The 18,482-nt window shown below is 52.8% G+C and overlaps 1 protein-coding gene across 5 annotated transcripts in view; it reads right to left on the reverse strand.

Annotated features, from left to right (window-relative positions):
* The window catches only part of NPAS1 (neuronal PAS domain protein 1), a 94,701-nt gene that overhangs the window by 12,472 nt on the left and 63,747 nt on the right, over positions 1-18,482 (reverse strand). For all 5 annotated transcript variants that reach the window (XM_081921981.1, XM_081921982.1, XM_081921983.1 and 2 more), the window contains 2 exons: positions 10,788-10,962; positions 3,519-3,631 (listed from right to left, as the gene is read on the reverse strand). In XM_081921981.1, coding sequence (XP_081778107.1) covers positions 3,519-3,631; positions 10,788-10,962 — 288 coding nt within the window. The remainder of the gene's footprint in view (positions 1-3,518; positions 3,632-10,787; positions 10,963-18,482) is intronic.

The raw sequence follows: 18,482 nt of genomic DNA on the forward strand, positions 1-18,482 counted from the left end.
AGACTTTTGCCCCCCGCCTGCCTTCAGAAGAGGTCCAGGACAGGCTTCGCGGACCTCTCCGCAAGCAGCGGGAGCGCTCCTTGCGGAGAGTTGCCAGCACGCCCAGGCTTCGCGGCCCCGCCGCCGGGCTTCGGGACATCGTTCCGAAGCCGGGCGGCGGGGGGAGGCTTTCCCGCCCCGCCGCCGGGCTTCGGGACATCGTTCTGATGCCGGGCGGCGGGGGGAGGCTTTCTCGCCCCGCCGCCCGGCATCGGGACGATGCCCCGAAGCCGGGCGGCGGGGGGAGGCTTTCCCGCCCCGAAGCCGGGCGGCGGGGGAAGGCTTTCCCGCCCCGCCGCCCGGCATCGGGACGATGCCCCGAAGCCGGGCGGCGGGGGGAGGTGTTCCCGCCCCGCCGCCCGGCATCGGGACGATGCCCCGAAGCCAGTCGGAGGGGGAAGGCTTTCCCGCCCCGCTGCCCAGCTTCGGGACATCGTTCCGATGCCGGGCGGCGGGGGGAGGCTTTCTCGCCCCGCCGCCCGGCTTCGGGACATCGTTCCGATGCCGGGCGGTGGGGGGAGGCTTTCTCGCCCCGCCGCCCGGCATCGGGACGATGCCCCGAAGCCGGGCGGCGGGGGGAGGCGTTCCTGCCCCGCCGCCCGGCATCGGGACGATGCCCCGAAGCCGGGCGGCGGGGGGAGGCTTTCCCGCCCCGCCGCCCAGCTTCGGGACATCGTTCCGATGCCGGGCGGCGGGGGGGAGGCTTTCTCGCCCCGCCGCCCGGCTTCGGGACATCGTTCCGAAGCCGGGCGGCGGGGGGAGGCTTTCCCGCCCCGCCGCCCGGCTTCGGGACATCGTTCCGATGCCGGGCGGCGGGGGGAGGCTTTCTCGCCCCGATGCCGGGCGGCTGGGGGAGGCTTCAAAAGCCGTCCGGGGGCTTTTAAATCGCCCCGGACAGTCCCGGGGCGATTTAAAAGCCCCCGGTTAGGCAGGCAGGGGGGCCAAAACTTTTGCCCCCCGCCCGCCTTGGGAAGAGGTCCTGGACCTCTTCCGAAGGCGGGCGGGGGGCAAAAGTCTTTGCTCCCCCCTGCCTGCCTTTCCGGGAGAGCGGGAAGGCAGCGCTGCCTTTTCCGCTCTCCCGGAAAGGCAGGCAGAGGGGAGCAAAGACTTTTGCCCCCCGCCCGCCTTGGGAAGAGGTCCAGGACCTCTTCCCAAGGCGGGCGGGGGGCAAAAGTCTTTGCCCCCCCTGCCTGCCTTCAAAAGCCGTCCGGGATAGCGGGAAGCGCTTCCCTGCTATCCCGGACCGCTTTTAAAATGCTGGCGGTGGGGAGCAAAGCCTTTCGCCCCCGCCGGCCTTCCTGGACCTCTTCTGAAGTCCGGAGGGGGGAAAAAGGCTTTGCTCCCCACCGCCAGCATTTAAAAAAAGGTCCCCGAGATTTCCCTATGGGCTTTCGTCTTGCGATGCAAGCCCATAGGGAAAATCGTCTAGCGAAGCGTCGCAAAAACCGAAAAACCCTTTCGTCTTGCGGGTTTTTCATCTTGCGAGGCATTCGTCTTGCGGGGCACCACTGTATTACTATTATTATTGTTGTTGTTGTTGCTGTTGTTGTTATCTTCATCATCACCATCATAATCATCATCAAGAATGGTGCATAGGAAGTCATTTAAACAAAGTCCCTCCCAACTCTACAATTCTATGATTCTATCATCTCAGGCCAGAAGCAGGAATCCTACCTCATTTTGTTTCATTTACCGTATTTTTTGCTCTATAAGACTCACTTCTTCCCTCCTAAAAAGTAAGGGGAAGTGGTGTGTGTGTCTTATGGAGCGAATGCAGGCTGCGCAGCTATCCCAGACGCCAGAACAGCAAGAGGGATTGCTGCTTTCACTGCACAGCGATCCCTCTTCCTGTTCTGGCTTCTGAGATTCAGAATATTTTTTTTCTTGTTTTCCTCCTCCAAAAACTAGGTGCGTCTTGTGGTCTGGTGCGTCTTATAGAGCGAAAAATACGGTAAATCCTTGTCCAGCCACAACCACCTCTTTGGTTCTAAGTGGCGGCTTATGTATTCTGCGCAACTACTTTTTTTTTCCAAATGGGAAAAACGTTATACGTTTTTGTGCAAAGGCGAACCACATTTTGCATCGAGAAAAGCAGAATTCTGCAACCTACAAAGAACACACACACACATCTGCACCGCTCCTTGCATCTTGCAGGATTTTATTCTGTGTGCATTACTCTGCGCCTGTTAGCAGTGCGGCAGGAAGCAAACCTGAAAGCCCCAGGCCTGATTTCTAGGAATACTGCTTTTGAGATTGCCTATACAAGGTGATCGCCTTAAGGACTAGCGACTTGATTCTTTGCTGCTGTTTTCAGATGCACACTGGGAATTCTGCACTTCCTCAAGATGACTGGAAGAAATTTAAAGATTATTTGAACAAATATTGTAATATGAAAGATTAGTAACTACTTGAAAGTACCAAATAGGCCTAGGATTAAATTAGAATTAAACAAATAAATGAGAAATATAATGTTAAGAAAAGTTAAGAAATTTGATTATAATTGGAATATTGTTTTTTGAATAATAAACTGGAAAACTGCTACACTCGATTATAAGGAAATTCAGATGGAAGAGATTAGAGGAAGTCAAGTAATATGTTTATGAAGCTGGAAGTTTGACTAATTAATTAACTTATTGTATATGTGTTGGTGGTCGTATCCTTGGTTATTATTTGTTATATTTTTTATTTTTTCTTATTTTTGTTTTATTCAATGTATAGTATGTGTTGTGTTTGTATGAAATTCAATAAATATTATTGTGGGCGGGGGGAAAAGGGAATTCTGCACTTCCACCCCACCCCCCACCCCCCACTGCCACAAGACAGGCCGTCAACAGTGCCTCCCCACATAGCCAGACCCTGGAGAGACCTGTCAGGAGTAAGCATGGACCAATGGTACCAAATAGTATGGGAAACAGCCCTACTAGAAAAATTAACCAATAAACTGAAACTGACATGGGGACAAACAGAAGAAGACACCTTCACCCCGGTATGGCTCCCTTTTATCACATACAACACAGCCCAACAAGACAACGACAAAAATCCACCAACAGCATACAAATCAATATGGCTAACCTGATCCAAAACACCCACCCACCCCACTCACACACGAAAACAAAGACCACCACAGCCAACCACAAATGAACAACCACACCCTAGGCCAACCCCAACCTCTCTCACCACCAAAGGAACACGAGTGAACAGCAGAGAACCTGCACAAGCAACGCTGACACCAAACCCCACATATATTAAATAAAATAGAAACATTGCCACCCGATCCCCACCCATCTTTCCCCCCTCCATCTCTTTCCCCCTTTTCTTCCTAATGTCTCAACAAATGAAACTGATTTGTAAAAATGTTACATGGGGGGGGGGGGAAATACGCGAGAGAGACATTGCACACACTTTTGTAAATCAAGAAAATCTTTAATAAATAAATAAAGAGGAAGTAAGACCCACAGCCGGAGCGGGCGTCATTTTACCTTGTAGCCGGAAGTTTTCACGTGAAGCCCTCTCTTGGTCAGGGTGGATTTCAGACGGATGAAAAAGGAGCGGTCCAAAACGTCGCCCTCAGCAGGATGGGAGCTGGCTGGATCTAAAACACGGAGACAGGCAAGGGGCACAGCTTCAATATTAGGAGCTGTTCCAAGCAGAGCCTGTTAAACCAGGCCAATGGCCCACATAGTCCACCATCCTGCCCTCACAATGGCCAACCAGCAATCAGGATTCGTACCTATGCAGTAGAGGGACGCGGGTGGCGCTGTGGGTTAAACCACAGAGCCTAGGGCTTGCCGATCAGAAGGTTGGCGGTTCGAATCCCTGCAACGGGGTGAGCTCCTGTTGCTCAGTCCCTGCTCCTGCCAACCTACCAGTTCGAAAGCACGTCAAAGTGCAAGTAGATAAATAGGTACCGCTCCGGCGGGAAGGTAAAAGCATTTCCGTGCGCTGCTCTGGTTCGCCAGAAGCGGCTTAGTCATGCTGGCCACATGACCCGGAAGCTGTACGCCAGCTCCCTCGGCCAATAAAGCGAGATGAGCGCCGCAACCCCAGAGTCATTCCTGACTGGACCTAATGGTCAGGGGTCCCTTTACCTTTTACCTATACAGTAACCCTGCGAAAAAGTCCAGGAGGATGCCAGCGTGGTTAAACAGCCATGTCAAGGACACCGTAAATGGTGAGCGGACTTCCTTTTAAGAAGCAGAAGTTTTGCCAAGTTTGGACACATTAGGAACAGGAAACCAGGGAGCCAGAAGATTTTTAGATGACTTTCCATAGAATGGAGAGTTTTGAAAAAGAATGGCGAATTGTATTTGTGTGTTGGCCTTCCCCGTGGAAGATGTCCATATCTGGGCTACTGTTTTCGTGCGGGTGGGGGGGTGAAGAGATGCGTCTGCAGAGCTATGTCAAATAGAGGTGACAAAGGGTGAAATTTAAGAGCTAATTGACAAACTAACAAGAAGTCAGAGCCAGATGGCATTCACCCAAGAGTCCTTAAAGAACTCAAATGCAAAACTGCTGATCTTTTAACATAAATATTCAGCGTTAAAAATCAGATTCCTTCTTCCCAGAGGTCTGGAAGGTAACCTAAGCATTAAGGAATGTGGTGGCCATTTGCCATTACAGACTCACCACCTTATTTTTCCTCCCAGGTAAATTTGCAGGGACCATTATTAAAGCTAGTATTTTTAAGTACATGGAAGAACAAGCCATGTTGAGGAAGAATCAGCACGGTTTCTGCAATGGGCGGTCCTGCCTCACTCTAGCCTTCTGTAATTGTCTGTGTGTCTCCAAAAACACATGGCCAGGGGTAATCTGGTAGACGTGAGAGGTTGGATCAGATGCTAGACATACTCAGACCCATTGGAATTAATGGGCATGACTAACCTAGATTAATTTCACGGGTCTACTTTGAACAGAACTTAGCTGGAAACAATATTATATATCTGAACGTCCCAAAAGCTCATCAAGGGCTCTTGAGCGAACTTGGCAGTTATTGGGTAAGAAAGAGATCCTTATCAGAAACTGGTTGAAGGCCGAAGGCAGAGAGCAGGGATGCAATGAAGGGATGCAAGAAGAATCTGTGTTGGGACCAGCTTGACTTAACTCCTTCACAGATGCTCTGGAGTTTGTGTGAGAAACAGTGATGTGGCCAAGAGCTACATCAGATTGTTTAGTCGTGTCCGACTCTTCATGACCCCCTGGACCAGAGCACGCCAGGCACTCCTGTCTTCCACTGCCTCCCGCAGTTTGGTCAAACTCATGCTGGTAGCTTCAAGAACACCGTCCAACCATCTCATCCTCTGTCATCCCCTTCTCCTTGTGCCCTCCATCTTTCCCAACATCAGGGTCTTTTCCAGGGAGTCTTCTCTTCTCATGAGGTGGCCAAAGTCTTGGAGCCTCAGCTTCAGGATCTGTCCTTCCAGTGAGCACTCAGGGCTGATTTCCTTCAGAATGGATAGGTTTGCTCTCCTTGCAGTCCATGGGACTCTCAAGAGTCTCCTCCAGCACCAGAATTCAAAAACATCCATTCTTTGGTGATCAGCCTTCTTTATGGTCCAGCTCTCTCTTCCATACATCACTACTGGGAAAACCATAGCTTTAACTATATTGGTCTTTGTTGGCAAGGTGAGGTCTCTGCTTTTTAAGATGCTGTCTACATCGAACTATTGAAGGTCATAAAAACCAAAATGTGGATTGCACAGCCACGAAGCTCAGCTAGTCACTACCTCTCCACCCAGCCTACCTTAGCAGGTTGTTGTGGGAATTAAATGAGGAGGGGGAGAATTATACATACCACCTTCAGCTCCTTGGAGGAAGAAGGTGGGATACAAATGTAGTGAAGTAAACAACGGAACCCTAACCTAACCCAACTGTAACAAAACAAGAAACCACAGGAGGCTGCAATCAGGACTCACAGATCAGCCTTCATCAACCTGTTTTGGACCACAACTCCCATCCACTCCCATCAAAGCACAATTTAACCTATGGAACTGCCTGCCACATGAGGAGCTGGTTCCTGGCTTAGCTTTTTAATTGGGATGGGGGAGAGAACCTTGACCAAGTATATATTTAATTTTAGCATTCTGCAGCTCCAATGCCCTACGTAGGACATCAGGCCTAGAAGAAATGTTTTATCTGAGCAACCAGCACACCTGTTGTTTTCCTTCTCTCGGTTGTGGGGATCCCTGCTTCTCGCGTTTATAAAAGGGTCAGCCCTTTCGGCTGTTTTGGACAATTCCCAGCAGCTCCCAGAGTTACACAGCCACATGGGATCTGTAGTCCAAAACAGCTGGAGGGGGGCTGGGCTGGGGTGAAAGCTGTCCTAGAGGAATCTAGCTAGCCAGGCCATGTTGAGAACAAGACTGCTGGATGAGACAGACTCCTCATCTGATCCCCCCCCTTTCCTCCCCCCACATTCTTATGAGAACACACTCAGGGGCAGAACACTGCTCTCATATTCTCTTTTACTTTCCAGCTCGGTATAAATCTTTCACAAGTTCCCTGGATAAAAGCCGAGCGGGCGGATGCCAAACGAGAAAGGAGGAGACTCGAGATCATGCTTTGCTCCTCTCTCTCTCTCCCCCCCTCGGTGTCCTTCGCAGGTGTGCAAGTGAGTGGGGACAGAGGGCAAACCGGGCACCCGGCGGCAGCCTCTGACCCGCCAGGTCAGCTTGCGGAGAAGCAACAGGGAGAGCTACTGGAGACTCGGCGCCTGATCCCAGACAGCAACGTCCCATCAGCCCAATGGCACTTGCAGCCAAGCAAGGGCGAAACAGGATCAAAGCAGCACAGGAAAAACAGAGAAAGAGGCCGCATCTGTACCATACCTTTAAAGCACTGTGATAGCTCAGCTGGTATAATAATAATAATAATAATAATAATAATAATAATAATAATAATAATTTATTATTTATACCCCGCCCATCTGGCTGGGTTTCCCCAGCCCCTCTGGGCGGCTTCCAACAAAAAACTAAAATACAATAACCTATTAAACATTAAAAGCTTCCCTAAACGGGGCTGCCTTCAGATGTCTGCTAACAGTCTGGTAGTTATTTTTCTCTTTGACATCTGGTGGGAGGGGGGTTCCACAGGGAGGGCACCACTACCGAGAAGGCCCTCTGCCTGGTTCCCTGTAATTTGGCTTCTCGCAGCAAGGGAACCGCCAGATTGCCCTCGGCGCTGGACCTCAGTGTCCGGGCAGAACGATGGAGGTGGAGACGCTCCTTCCGGTATACTGAGCCGAGGCCGTATAGGGCTTTAAAGGTCAGCACCAACACTTTGAATTGTGCTTGGAAATGTACTGGGAGCCAGTGTAGGTCTTTCAAGGTGTTACATGGTCTCGGCGGCCGTTTCCAGTCACCAGTCTAGCTGCCGCATTCTGGATTAGTTGTAGTTTCCGGGTGACCTTCAAAGGTAGCCCCACGTAGAGCGTATTACAGTAGTCCAAGCATGAGTGTGAGACTCTTCATCTTGTGGGTTCAAGCCTCATGTTGGGCAAAAGATGATCATAGTGGTCCCTCTACAATTTTGTGACTCTACAATTCCCCTTTGAGCAGTCACGGCTTCCCCCAGAGAATCCTGGGAGTTGTAGTTTGTTCAGGGCACTGAGAATTGTTAGGAGACCCCCCTACTCCTCTCCCAGAACTACAATTCCCAGAGTTCCCTGGGAGGAGGGATTGATGATTGTAAGCCAATCTGGGAACTGTAGGAGGGGGAACAGGGTTAAGCCTTAACAGGCAACAGTTTTGAGGTTTCTTTGACGAAAGCCATGTCTGCTTAAAGCTGAATCACAGCATTTTAAATTTACAGCGTGAATTGCGCCAGAGTCATTTGTTCACCCAGGTCGGTGTTGTCTGCTCTGGCTTTCCCCTAACCTGGCACTCTCCAGGTGTTTTGAACTACAACTCCCAGCATGACCCATGGCCTGGGATGCTAGGAATTGTAGTCCAACACATCTGGAGGCATGGAATTGGCAGCCCTTGGTCCAACACTGACCGGCAGAACCTCTCCAGGGTTTCAGGCAGGAATCTCTCCCGGGCCTACCTAGAGACACCGGGGTTTGAACCTACGGCCTTCTGCACAAATCGCAGATGCTCTAGCACTGAGCTATGACCCTTGCATGGATTCTCTTCCAGATTCGGGGAAAAGGAGTGAGCTCCACTGTTTGGAAGAGCAGAGGCCTGTTCAGAAGATTCTGTGCCGGCGTTCCTGTTTGCTGTCAAAAATAAATTGGTACTAGATAAATAGACACGTAGCTTTAAAAATTAATCGTGTCGGCTATCTGGGATTCCCCTCCCCCTTTCTTCAAAAGATTTATTTCCCACCAACTCCCTGGGGAGGGAAATGCTGGCCAGTGGTTAGAGCTGGAGGCGTCCATGGGGGAAGGGAGTAGACGGGGGTCATGGGCTCCAATTATGCACCCAGGTCTTTCCCCCTCTGTCTGCAAGAGAAAATAGTGTTCTGAAAGAGGTTTCCTGGATGCCTTTGCAGCCCAGATTGATTCACGATTCCAGCTTCCCACAAGCGTTTTCCTCGGGAGAAAGAAAACCCACGGGGGCCGCAAACCCACACAACTGCATGCGATGACGTTTGATCCCAGGAGCCTGAGCTGGAATATTCCAGGTTCAACCTGTGATGGCCTGGGAATCGGATTAAGAGGCTGAACCTGAGGAATCCCAGCCTGCACAGGAGTCCCTGCCTCCAGGACCAGCTGAGCCGGGGCTGGGGCTTGAATCTGAAGGGCCGTCACCTGTGCCGGATCCTCAGGAGCAGACACCAGCTGAATCTGCTCTGGCTCCGGAGGTGATGGAGGACCCATTGCCTGCAGGTGCTCCACTCTCAGCCCCGTCAGGGGAAGGTGAGGTTGCCTCTGGGTCCGGTAACCCTCCAGCCTCTCCTGAGCTGCAGAGGCTCTGGGCAGAGAGGCGGAGGAAACTAGGTTCTCACAGGAGGAGTGCTCGCCTCCAGGCCAGGAGAGGCGAGTCACCTGTGGACCGGGGCTGCCCTATGCGTCGGGGCAGATAAAAGCAGCCAGTCCCAGGTTGCAGGAGCAACATTGTTGGTAACCTCTTCCTGCAGGCATCTTGTCCTGCTCTTCTGCCAGAGTTCCTGACTACATCCGACTCCTTGCCTTGGACCCCGCATCAGCCTTGACGGACAGCCTCCATACCACACCATCGAACACGGACTGGACTCAGACCACGCCGCACGGTAACCCCCTGGGACCAGCACACAACCATTGCCACGGCCACAAATTCACTCGGTCATAGGCAGGGCTGTCTTACCCATAGGTGCTAGGGGTGCGGGGCACCCAGACGCCGGGCTCTCATTCCGGGGCAGAGATCTGGAGTCCAGAGATTGGGAAGAGCCGACAGCCGCTGCCGAGCAGAGCTGAGCCCATCAGAGCGGCGCAGCTCTTCTGCTGCGGGCAAGCGAGACGCTGAGGCAGCCGCTGGCTCTGTCCTCCTGCGCACCTGGGATTGGCAGGCCATCAAGAGGCCCACTCAGCGCGCACAGTTCACATGAGGCACCCAGCTTCACTCAGTCGCCACCGCCACGGGCCCAACCGTTGTTGCAATGGGCTCTGTTTGCCCACCCCCTCCCCAGGCGCCCAGCCCCGGCCTTGCTCTGTTGCAACCACCGCCTCGGGCTCTTCTGTTGATGCTGAGGCTTCGGCAACCTGTGCAACCTGGGGGGGAGGGGCACCGGGCGGATCTTTGCACCCAGAGCCGCATATGCTTAAGACAGCCCTGATCATAGGCATGTCCTTAACCTCAGTGGCCCAATCTACAATGTCAAAACTGCAGAGGTGGTCTACCTCGCCGGGGTGTTGTAAAGATTGCTGAGCTAATGAAGGTGAAATACTATATAGCCAGTATTATGGAAGAGGAGGAGACTGGGTGATTGGCTGCCAAAGCTGACAAAAAGAGGGAATCGGGTGAGGGTAGGCTGGTTCGGGAGCAAGTTTTAATTCATTTATAAAGGCTAGTCTACACTGGACATTGCACTGGGATGTGGGTGGCTTGTGGGTTAAACCAAAGAGCCTAGGACTTGCTGATCAGAGGGTCGGCGGTTCGAATCCCCGCGACGGGGTGAGCTCCCGTTGCTCGGTCCCTGCTCCTGCCAACCTAGCAGTTTGAAAGCACGTCAAAGTGCAAGTAGATAAATAGGTACCGCTCCAGCGGGAAGGTAAACAGTGTTTCCGTGTGCTGCTCTGGTTCGCCAGAAGCGGCTCAGTCATGCTGGCCACATGACCCGGAAACTGTACGCTGGCTCCCTCGGCCTACAGAGCGAGATGAGCGCCGCAACCCCAGAGTCGGTCACGACTGGACCAAATGGTCAGGGGTCCCTTTACCTTTTACACTGGACATTAAATGGGCTTCAGTCATCATGGCTCTCAGACAAGAAACGTCAAAACGAAATTCCCTGTCGCTGTTCCTTGGAGCCATGTGTGGTCCCCCCCTTGAAACAGATGGCTTTGTTCTAGCCCTGGAGGCGAGAGGGTACCTCTAAGCATGTGCCAAGTGCCTGTTCCCCATGACCTGAGCAACCACACACAGCTTCCATGCTTGCAATACACCCATTTCTCGGTGTACTTGAAGCATGGGCACCTGGCTGGGTCAGGCTGGCGGCCAGTCGAGTCCACCATCCTGTTATTGCAGTGGACAAGCAGAAGCCCGTTATGGGAAACCTGCAAGCAGGATCTGAACACAAGAGCCCTCTCCCCTCTTGCTGTTACCCAGAAGGCATACCAGATTCAGAGGTCTCCGTCAGCCCAGAAGAGGAGGTTGCAGTAGCCAGAGTGGGCGCTTTCTGTCGCGTCGAGTGAGACGTCTCCGAGGGAGGCTTCAGGCCCAGCTGCTCAGCGACCTCAGGGTGGTCTCCAGGGTGGACGTAATCGAAGATGCTGCTCCCCGTCAGCTCCACCTGGAAGACAAGGAACACCTGGCTGTGTCAGGAACAGGAGCAGGATCTTTCGGGATTCCAAGCATTCTGACTCCCTTCTTACTCCTTACCCAGATTTATCAACATCAGAGTGGTCCAACGTGTGGCCCTTGAGGCCTTTTTCAGTGGCCTTGGGCAACATTGGACAGCCCTCCACCCCAGGCCTCAGTGCTGCCATTGCACAGCCAGGTAAACATGGCGCTGGGCTTTGGGAAGGAGGTGTGAGGACACTGGCAGGGTCCTCCCTTCTCCTTCCCAAAATATAGTTATTGCTTTGCCAGGTCTGGGAGGGAAAAGGGAGGCTTTAGGACCCAGTCAGATCTTTAAAGCCCTAAACCAGTGTTTCCCAACCGGTGTTCCGCGGCACACGAGTGTGCCGTGAGACGTTGCCTCGTGTGCCGCGAGATGCCTGGAGGGAGGCGGGCGAGTCGGGCGGCGAGAGGCGGGGCGGCGGCGGCGAGGAGAGGCCGCGCCTCCTGCTGCTGCCTGGCGCTCCTCCTCGCAGCCGGCAGCGCTGCCTGGGCGCCTCCGCGCGACTCTGCCTCGCTGGGTTTGGTCTCCCAGCAGAGACGGGTCACACGCGCCTCTCCCTCCCTCCCTCAGCCTGCGCGGAGGGAGAGCCAGAGAGAGGCATCGCTCCTGCGCGGCGGGAGAGGGAGCAGCCGGAGCGATGCCCCAAACGAACGCATGGGACCGGAGGGGAAATCCTCTCCGAGGCGGATTGAGCGCAGCTGAGAGAAGCCTTTCGAGGAGCTGCCGTGTCCCCTGGAAACCCCCTTCCCAGCTCTGCCTCAGCCGCCGCCGCCTCAGTTGCCGCCGTCCCTCAGTCCCTCGCTCTGCTGCCTCCTCCCACCCCCAAAGCTTGGAGGTTCCCCAGCAAGGGGGAGGGAAAAAACTTTCACTTTTGTGCGTCCCTCCCGGCGTGACGCTGCGCGCTGACGTCACGGGGCGGGGCTTTAATGGTGGTGTGCCGCGAGATTTTTTTTCAGTAAACAGGTGTGCCGTTGCCCAAAAACGTTTGGGAAACACTGCCCTAAACGGCCTCGGTCCAGTATACCTGAAGGTGCATCTCCACCCCCATCGTTCTGCCCGGATGCTGAGGTCCAGTGCCGAGGGCCTTCTGGCGGTTCCCTCACTGTGAGAAGCCAAGGTACATAGAACCAGGCAGAGGGCCTTCCCGGTAGTGGCACCCGTCCTGTGGAACGCCCTCCCCTCAGATGTCAAAGAGAAGAACAACTACCAGACTTTTAGAAGACATCTGAAGGCAGCCCTGTTTAGGTAAGCTTTTAATGTTTAACAGACTACTGTATTTTAATACTTTGTTGGAAGGCACCCAGAGTGGCTGGGGAAACCCAGCCAGATGGGCAGGGTATGCATGCATGCATGTATGTATGTATGGTTGTTGTTGTTTGTGCCTCCTTCTCAAAAGGGGAGCACTTGCTTGCTTATCTGGCTTTGGGAAGGCAGCAGAAGGGCTGGGGCAGGGGGAAGGTAAAGGGACCCCTGACCATTAGGTCCAGTCGTGACCAACTCTGGGGTTGTGGCGCTCATCTCGCTCTATAGGCCGAGGGAGCCGGCGTACAGCTTCTGGGTCATGTGGCCAGCATGACTAAGCCGCTTCTGGCGAACCAGAGCAGTCCACGGAAACGCTGTTTACCTTCCCGCCCGAGTGGTACCTATTTATCTACTTGCACTTTGACATGCTTTCGAACTGCTAGGTTGGCAGGAGCAGGGACCGAGCAACGGGAGCTCACCCTGTCGCGGGGATTCGAACCGCTGACCCTCTGATCAGCAAGTCCTAGGCTCTGTGGTTTAACCCAAAGCACCACCCTTGGGGCAGGGGGAAAGGTGCCCTCCATTTTGGCCTTACTCCCCACCCCTGCGCAACAAAGCAATGTTCTATGCTGAAGTATTCTTGCAGCCCACTTGATATGAAAAGTTGGACCGCCCTGATTTAAATGCTGAAGGTTAACATAGCAGGTTTACACAAATCCCTCTCGCCTAGTGCAACAGATCCTCTTGGATTTTCATAGAAGCACTGCAGTTCTGGGGAGCGTGGGAATCCAGAATTGAATGCAGCACTGGCTTTAGGATTCAGCCTCCAGAGAACTCCAGCTTTTGCTTATTGTTTTGTAAAGAAGGCAAGTTTCTAGTCCTCGTGGCTTGAAAGTCCGCGGGCAATGCTCAGCAAAAACCAGAGGTGCGGATGAAGAAGGTTTTCAGGGGCCAAGGTGGGGATCCAACGCCCTGCTTAGTTATTTGTATTATATTTAAAGAGGTATACATTCCTGGTAGTCCTTTGCCCTCTTCCCGGGAGCAGAAGAAACAGGGCAATACAATGCACTAAAAATAAATTATGCAGAACAGGAGGGGCAAAAACTCATTAACAGTAATGAGAAGGAGGGGCATACACATTCATGCATGCCCAGAATTTTCTTCCTGCAGAATCTCATTTGCCTTTATTTTATCTTTTTAAAGAGAACAGCAGACTCGCTGCTCTGGGTTGAAACAATATAAAAGAAATAAAATAAAATTATTCCTTCCAGTAGCACCTTAGAGTGAACAGATGTGGCTGTAACGTAGAGCCTGGCTATATACAATGGATTGTTTGGCATGTTTGGGATGGTAGCTAGAAGCATGTAGATACGTTTATCAGTCAGTTGGTTTACGGTATAAGGTGGTGTCTATACACCCGTCCTGTATTTTTATAGTAGTGTCCAAAAAATGTATTTCTTGAACAGATTGGTTCATTGTTAAGTTGATGGTGGGGTGAAAGTCACTGAATGTCTGGTGGAAAGTGTCCAGAGTCTGTTGACCATGTGTCCAGATAATAAAAACATCATCAATGTACCGCAGGTACAAGAGAGGTTTGAGTGGGCATGAGTTTAGGAAACGTTCTAAATCTGCCATGAAGATGTTGGCATACTGTGGAGCCATGCAAGTGCCCATTGCTGTAGAGGAACAGATCATCACCAAATTTGAAGTGGTTGTGGGAATTTTTTAATTTATTTATTTTGTTTTGCTTCAACTATAGCAGACCAACATGGCTACCTACCTGTAACTGCTCTCGGTTGCTCTGTGAAGTCGCTGCCTCCAATATTAGACCACTGGCCCGTCTAGACCAGAGCTGTCCAGCCTGACTGGCAGCTGCTCTTCCGGGCTCTCAGAGAAAAGAGGTCCCTCCCATCACCTGCCGCTACCTGATCGTTTAGCCTGCCAGTGGTGCCACTGGCGAGTCGACCTTCTACATGCCAACCAGATGCTTTTCTACCTTTAAAAAAGGATCCAGCGTTGGGGGGGGGGTCAGTCTCCAGGCATTCTAACTCACTCTACGTGGGGCTGCCCTTGAGACTGACCCAGAAACTCCAGCGGGTGCAGAATGCCGCAGCGAGACTCCTTACGGGGTCTTCGCTGCAAGATCACATTCATCCGGTGCTATACCAGCTGCACTGGCTCCCGGTGGAGTACAGGATCAGGTTCAAGGTGCAGGTTTTAACCTTTAAAGCCTTATACAGCCTAGGACCCTCATACCTACGGGACCGCCTCTCCTGGTATGTCCCCCGGAGGACCTCTTCAAACAAAAACATCTTGGAGGTCCCGGGCCACAGGGAGGTTAGGCTGGCCTCAACCAGAGCCAGGGCTTTTTCGGCCGTGGCCCCGATCTGGTGGAACACTCTGTCACAAGAGACTAGGGCCCTGCGGGACTTGACATCTTTCCGCAGGGCCTGCAAGACGGAGCTGTTCCACCTGGCCTTTCGCCAAGGCGCAGTCTGACCCCCTCTTCTGGTAATCCTCACAGAACTTCTAGCCCAATGGCTGCCATTAATTTGATTCTGAATTGATTTTAGAATGTATTTTAATTCATTGATTGTGATTTTATGTGAACTGTGTTACTTTTATTGTTGTTAGCCGCTCTGAGCCCGGCTTTGGCTGGGGAGGGCAGGATATATTGTATTTTTCGCTCTGTAAGACGCACCAGACTATAAGACACACCTAGTTTTTGGAGGAGGAAACCAAGAAAAAAATATATTCTGAACCTCAGAAGCCAGAACAACAAGAGGGATCACTGCACAGCGAAAGCAGCGATCCCTCTTGCTGTTCTGGCTTCTGGGATAGCTGCGCAGCCTGCATTCGCTCCATAAGACGCACACACATTTCCCCTTACTTTTTAGGAGGGAAAAAGTGAGTCTTATAGAGCAAAAAATACGGTAAATAAAAAATTATTATTATTATTATTCCTCAGTGCACTCGGCAATCAAGCTGCAGCCTTCCTGCCCGGTGTAACATCCCTTGTTTTGTGGGTCTGCCCTAGATTTTGGGGGAATCTGGGTGTGCCGGCACATCTGCATGCAGAAGGGGCCTGCCCTGCGCAAACATAGAGAAGCGGCAGCTGCGTTCGGCTGCTGCCTGAAAGGCCCCCCCCCAGGCAGCTAGGAGCCCACAACCCAGCCCTCTCTGTTAGCCGCCACCCTCTCCCCAGGAATAAAATAAAATAAAAAGGTAGGCCCCCACCTCCGTGACCTCCGAGCCACCCTGCCTGCCGACCCAACAGCACCTCATCAGCATGCAGGCAGCCAGGGAACCGCACTGCCTGATTTGAATACTAAAGGTCAGCACTTCGGGTTAACGTTTCCCACATCGTAATGAATTGGGGGGGGGGCGGACAGGAGAAAGGGATCAATAAATAATAATGCCGAGGTATCGGCAGGGTCAGGTGCATTTGAAAGGAGCTGCTCCTCATTAAAGATGCACCAGCAAAGGGCAATTTGACTGAAAGAGGCGAGGAAGGCGGAGGAAGAAGAAAGAGGGGGCGGTGGGTAAGGGGGGGGGGACGCGGAAAGCAGACGGGAGGAAAGGAAATATATTTGCTGCCCCCTCCTGCAGGGTCAAAGACCTCTAAAGAGCCGGGGCTTGTTAGCAACACACCTCTGGCCTGGCTGCTCAATTCTGTACAGCACCTGGCACTGTCTTCCCCAATGGCTACTAGCCACAACAGGGGCGCTCTGCTAATAATAATAATAATAATAATAATAATAATAATAATAATAATAATAATAATTTATTACCGTATTTTTCGCTCTATAGGACGCACTTTTCTCCCTCCAAAAATGAAGGGGAAATGTGTGTGCGTCCTATGGAGCGAATGCAGGCTTTCGCTGAAGCCTGGAGAGCAAGAGGGGTCGGTGCGCACCAACCCCTCTCGCTCTCCAGGCCTCAGGAAGCTATCCGCAAGCCTTCGGAGCACGGTGGGAGTTCCCTCCGGGCTCCGAAGGCTTGCGGATGGCAGCCTGCAGCCCGAACCCCGGAAAGCGCAGTGCTGGGCTCTCCGCGCTTCAGGCAACTATCTGCAAGCCTTCTGAGCGTGGGGGAGTTCCTGCCGGGCTCCGAAGGCTTGCGGATAGCAGCCTGTTCTGGGGGCTGGAGTCGGGGGGAAGCTCGGGCTTCCCCCGCCCCAGCCCTGCGCCTGGGGGGGGGGATAATTTTTTTTCTTTATCCCCTCCCAAACTAGGTGCGCCCTATGGGTTGGTGCACCCTATAGAGTGAAAAATACGGTATTTATTATTTATATCCCGCCCATCTGGCTGAGTTTCCCCAGCCACTCTGGGCGGCTCCCAATCAAGTGTTAAAAAGAATACAGCATTAAACATTAAAAACTTCCCTAAACAGGGCTGCCTTTGGATGTCTTTTAAAGAGAAGATAGCTGCTAATTTCCTTCGCATCTGATGGGAGGGCGTTCCACAGGGCAGGTGCCACTACCGAGAAGGCCCTCTGCCTGGTTCCCCGTAACCTCACTTCTCGCAGGGAGGGAACCGCCAGAAGGCCCTCGGTGCTTCCATGGTTGAAGGTGGCAATGGTTCTGAAAGCCCGTTGCAGGAGGGAAGAGGGATCTTGTGTTCGAATCCTGCTTGAAGGGTTTCCCAGAAGTATCTGGTTGGCCGCTGCGAGAACAGGATGCTGGACTCGTTGGCCTGATCCAGGAGGCGCTTCTTATGTTCTTAAGGATGCCTCTCCACAGCAGGAAGACCGCCACAGATTAGATTGCCAAGGGAGGGAAAAACAGGCGATGAGTCCGACCATCACATCCTGATAGCATTGTCTTGCTGAGCTGATGGGTTGAGGGCCAGAGAGCAAAGGGCTGGGCCAAGGCTGGTCCAAGACGTTCTGCTGCCAGAGGCAAATGCCCAGATCACACACACACTCCCTCTTTTGTGTGCAGAATCCGACCGGGCTGGGAGTTGCCTCTTACTTCAACTCTGCCAAGCGTCCTCTTCTGCACCTGAGGGCAGCAGGGTAGCTTAAGAGATGCAGAAAAAACCTTGCACCACACACAACTCTGTTCCCTCCAACTCCTTCAACCAAGCAACTGCTGCCTGAAGCGGCCGCCTCCCACTGCCAAAGTATTTGGTTGAGCCGGCCCCAAGGAGATGAAGAACCACGTTGGCCAGGCTCAGCCTTAAAGCTGTGGTGTTGGTTGGTTGGTTTTAAATGTAAAGGATGAGAAAGGCAGGAATTTGGGGGGACAGAGTGGGTGGGATTCGAGGGGGGCACAGAGATGACGGAGATGCGTTTCCAGTGCATTTGAAGCTCCTGTTTGAAGAGGGGAGAAGAATTCGGGGATGCCCGAGACCCAGGCGAACCGACTCCATTCCAGACCCAGTATGAGAAGGAGCTGCCCAGTGGAGTCCTGATGAAATTTAGAATGGATGCAAGAGTCACCTTCCTTCTGCGCGCGCGCGCGCGCGCACACACACACACACACACACACACACACAGTACCTGTCTTCTTTTCCTCTCACCCGCCCCCCCCCCCGCTAGTCCCCTCTGCCTTTCTCCTACGGCCTCCGGCAAGGTCTTCTCCATCACAATTTAATGCTATATCAAAGGCTGCCTTCTCCTTGCCCGGGGTTCGCTCCAGTCTGGAATCTTTGCCAGAGAACAGGTTGAAAGTGCCCAGTTTGTAAGTGGGGGCCTCGGGGAGCAAAAATCAGCTTGAAAAGCGGAGCAGTCGCCTTGTCTCTCCCCGCGCCCACCCCCCACCCCGCAGCTGTTCTCAGGCACACCCCAACCAGACTGTGGAGGGGGGGGGGAGGAAAGCACAGGAAGGAAGCCACCCGAAGAAAGAAGGAGTGGGTGGGGATGAACCAGACTCAAGATTCGTTATTTACAACGGCTTCCCCATAATTATTCCGTGTACACTGAAAAAATCCTGACTTCCAGACAATCAGGAGGTGTGTTTTGGCTTGCAGGGTCTCTCAAGATCTTCCCAGCAGAGTATTCCTAGGACCAAAACAGGAATACGGCTTTCGCACATGGGCTCTCGTTCTGTCACCCTTCTCTGCACGGGGGCAGATAAGGCCTGATTCTGATCCAGTTGCCTCCGTGGTATATTTCCCGGAGAAAAGCAACCCACACCGTTTTGCAGCCAGCACGAAGTCCGAACGGCTGCAAGCTCTTGGCCTCCGTTCAAAACTCTTCTCTGAAGAGTTTGGTTCCTGGCGGGT

Source organism: Podarcis melisellensis, assembly GCF_964234715.1.
Source record: "Podarcis melisellensis genome assembly, chromosome: 8".
NCBI classification, from domain to species: domain Eukaryota; kingdom Metazoa; phylum Chordata; class Lepidosauria; order Squamata; family Lacertidae; genus Podarcis; species Podarcis melisellensis.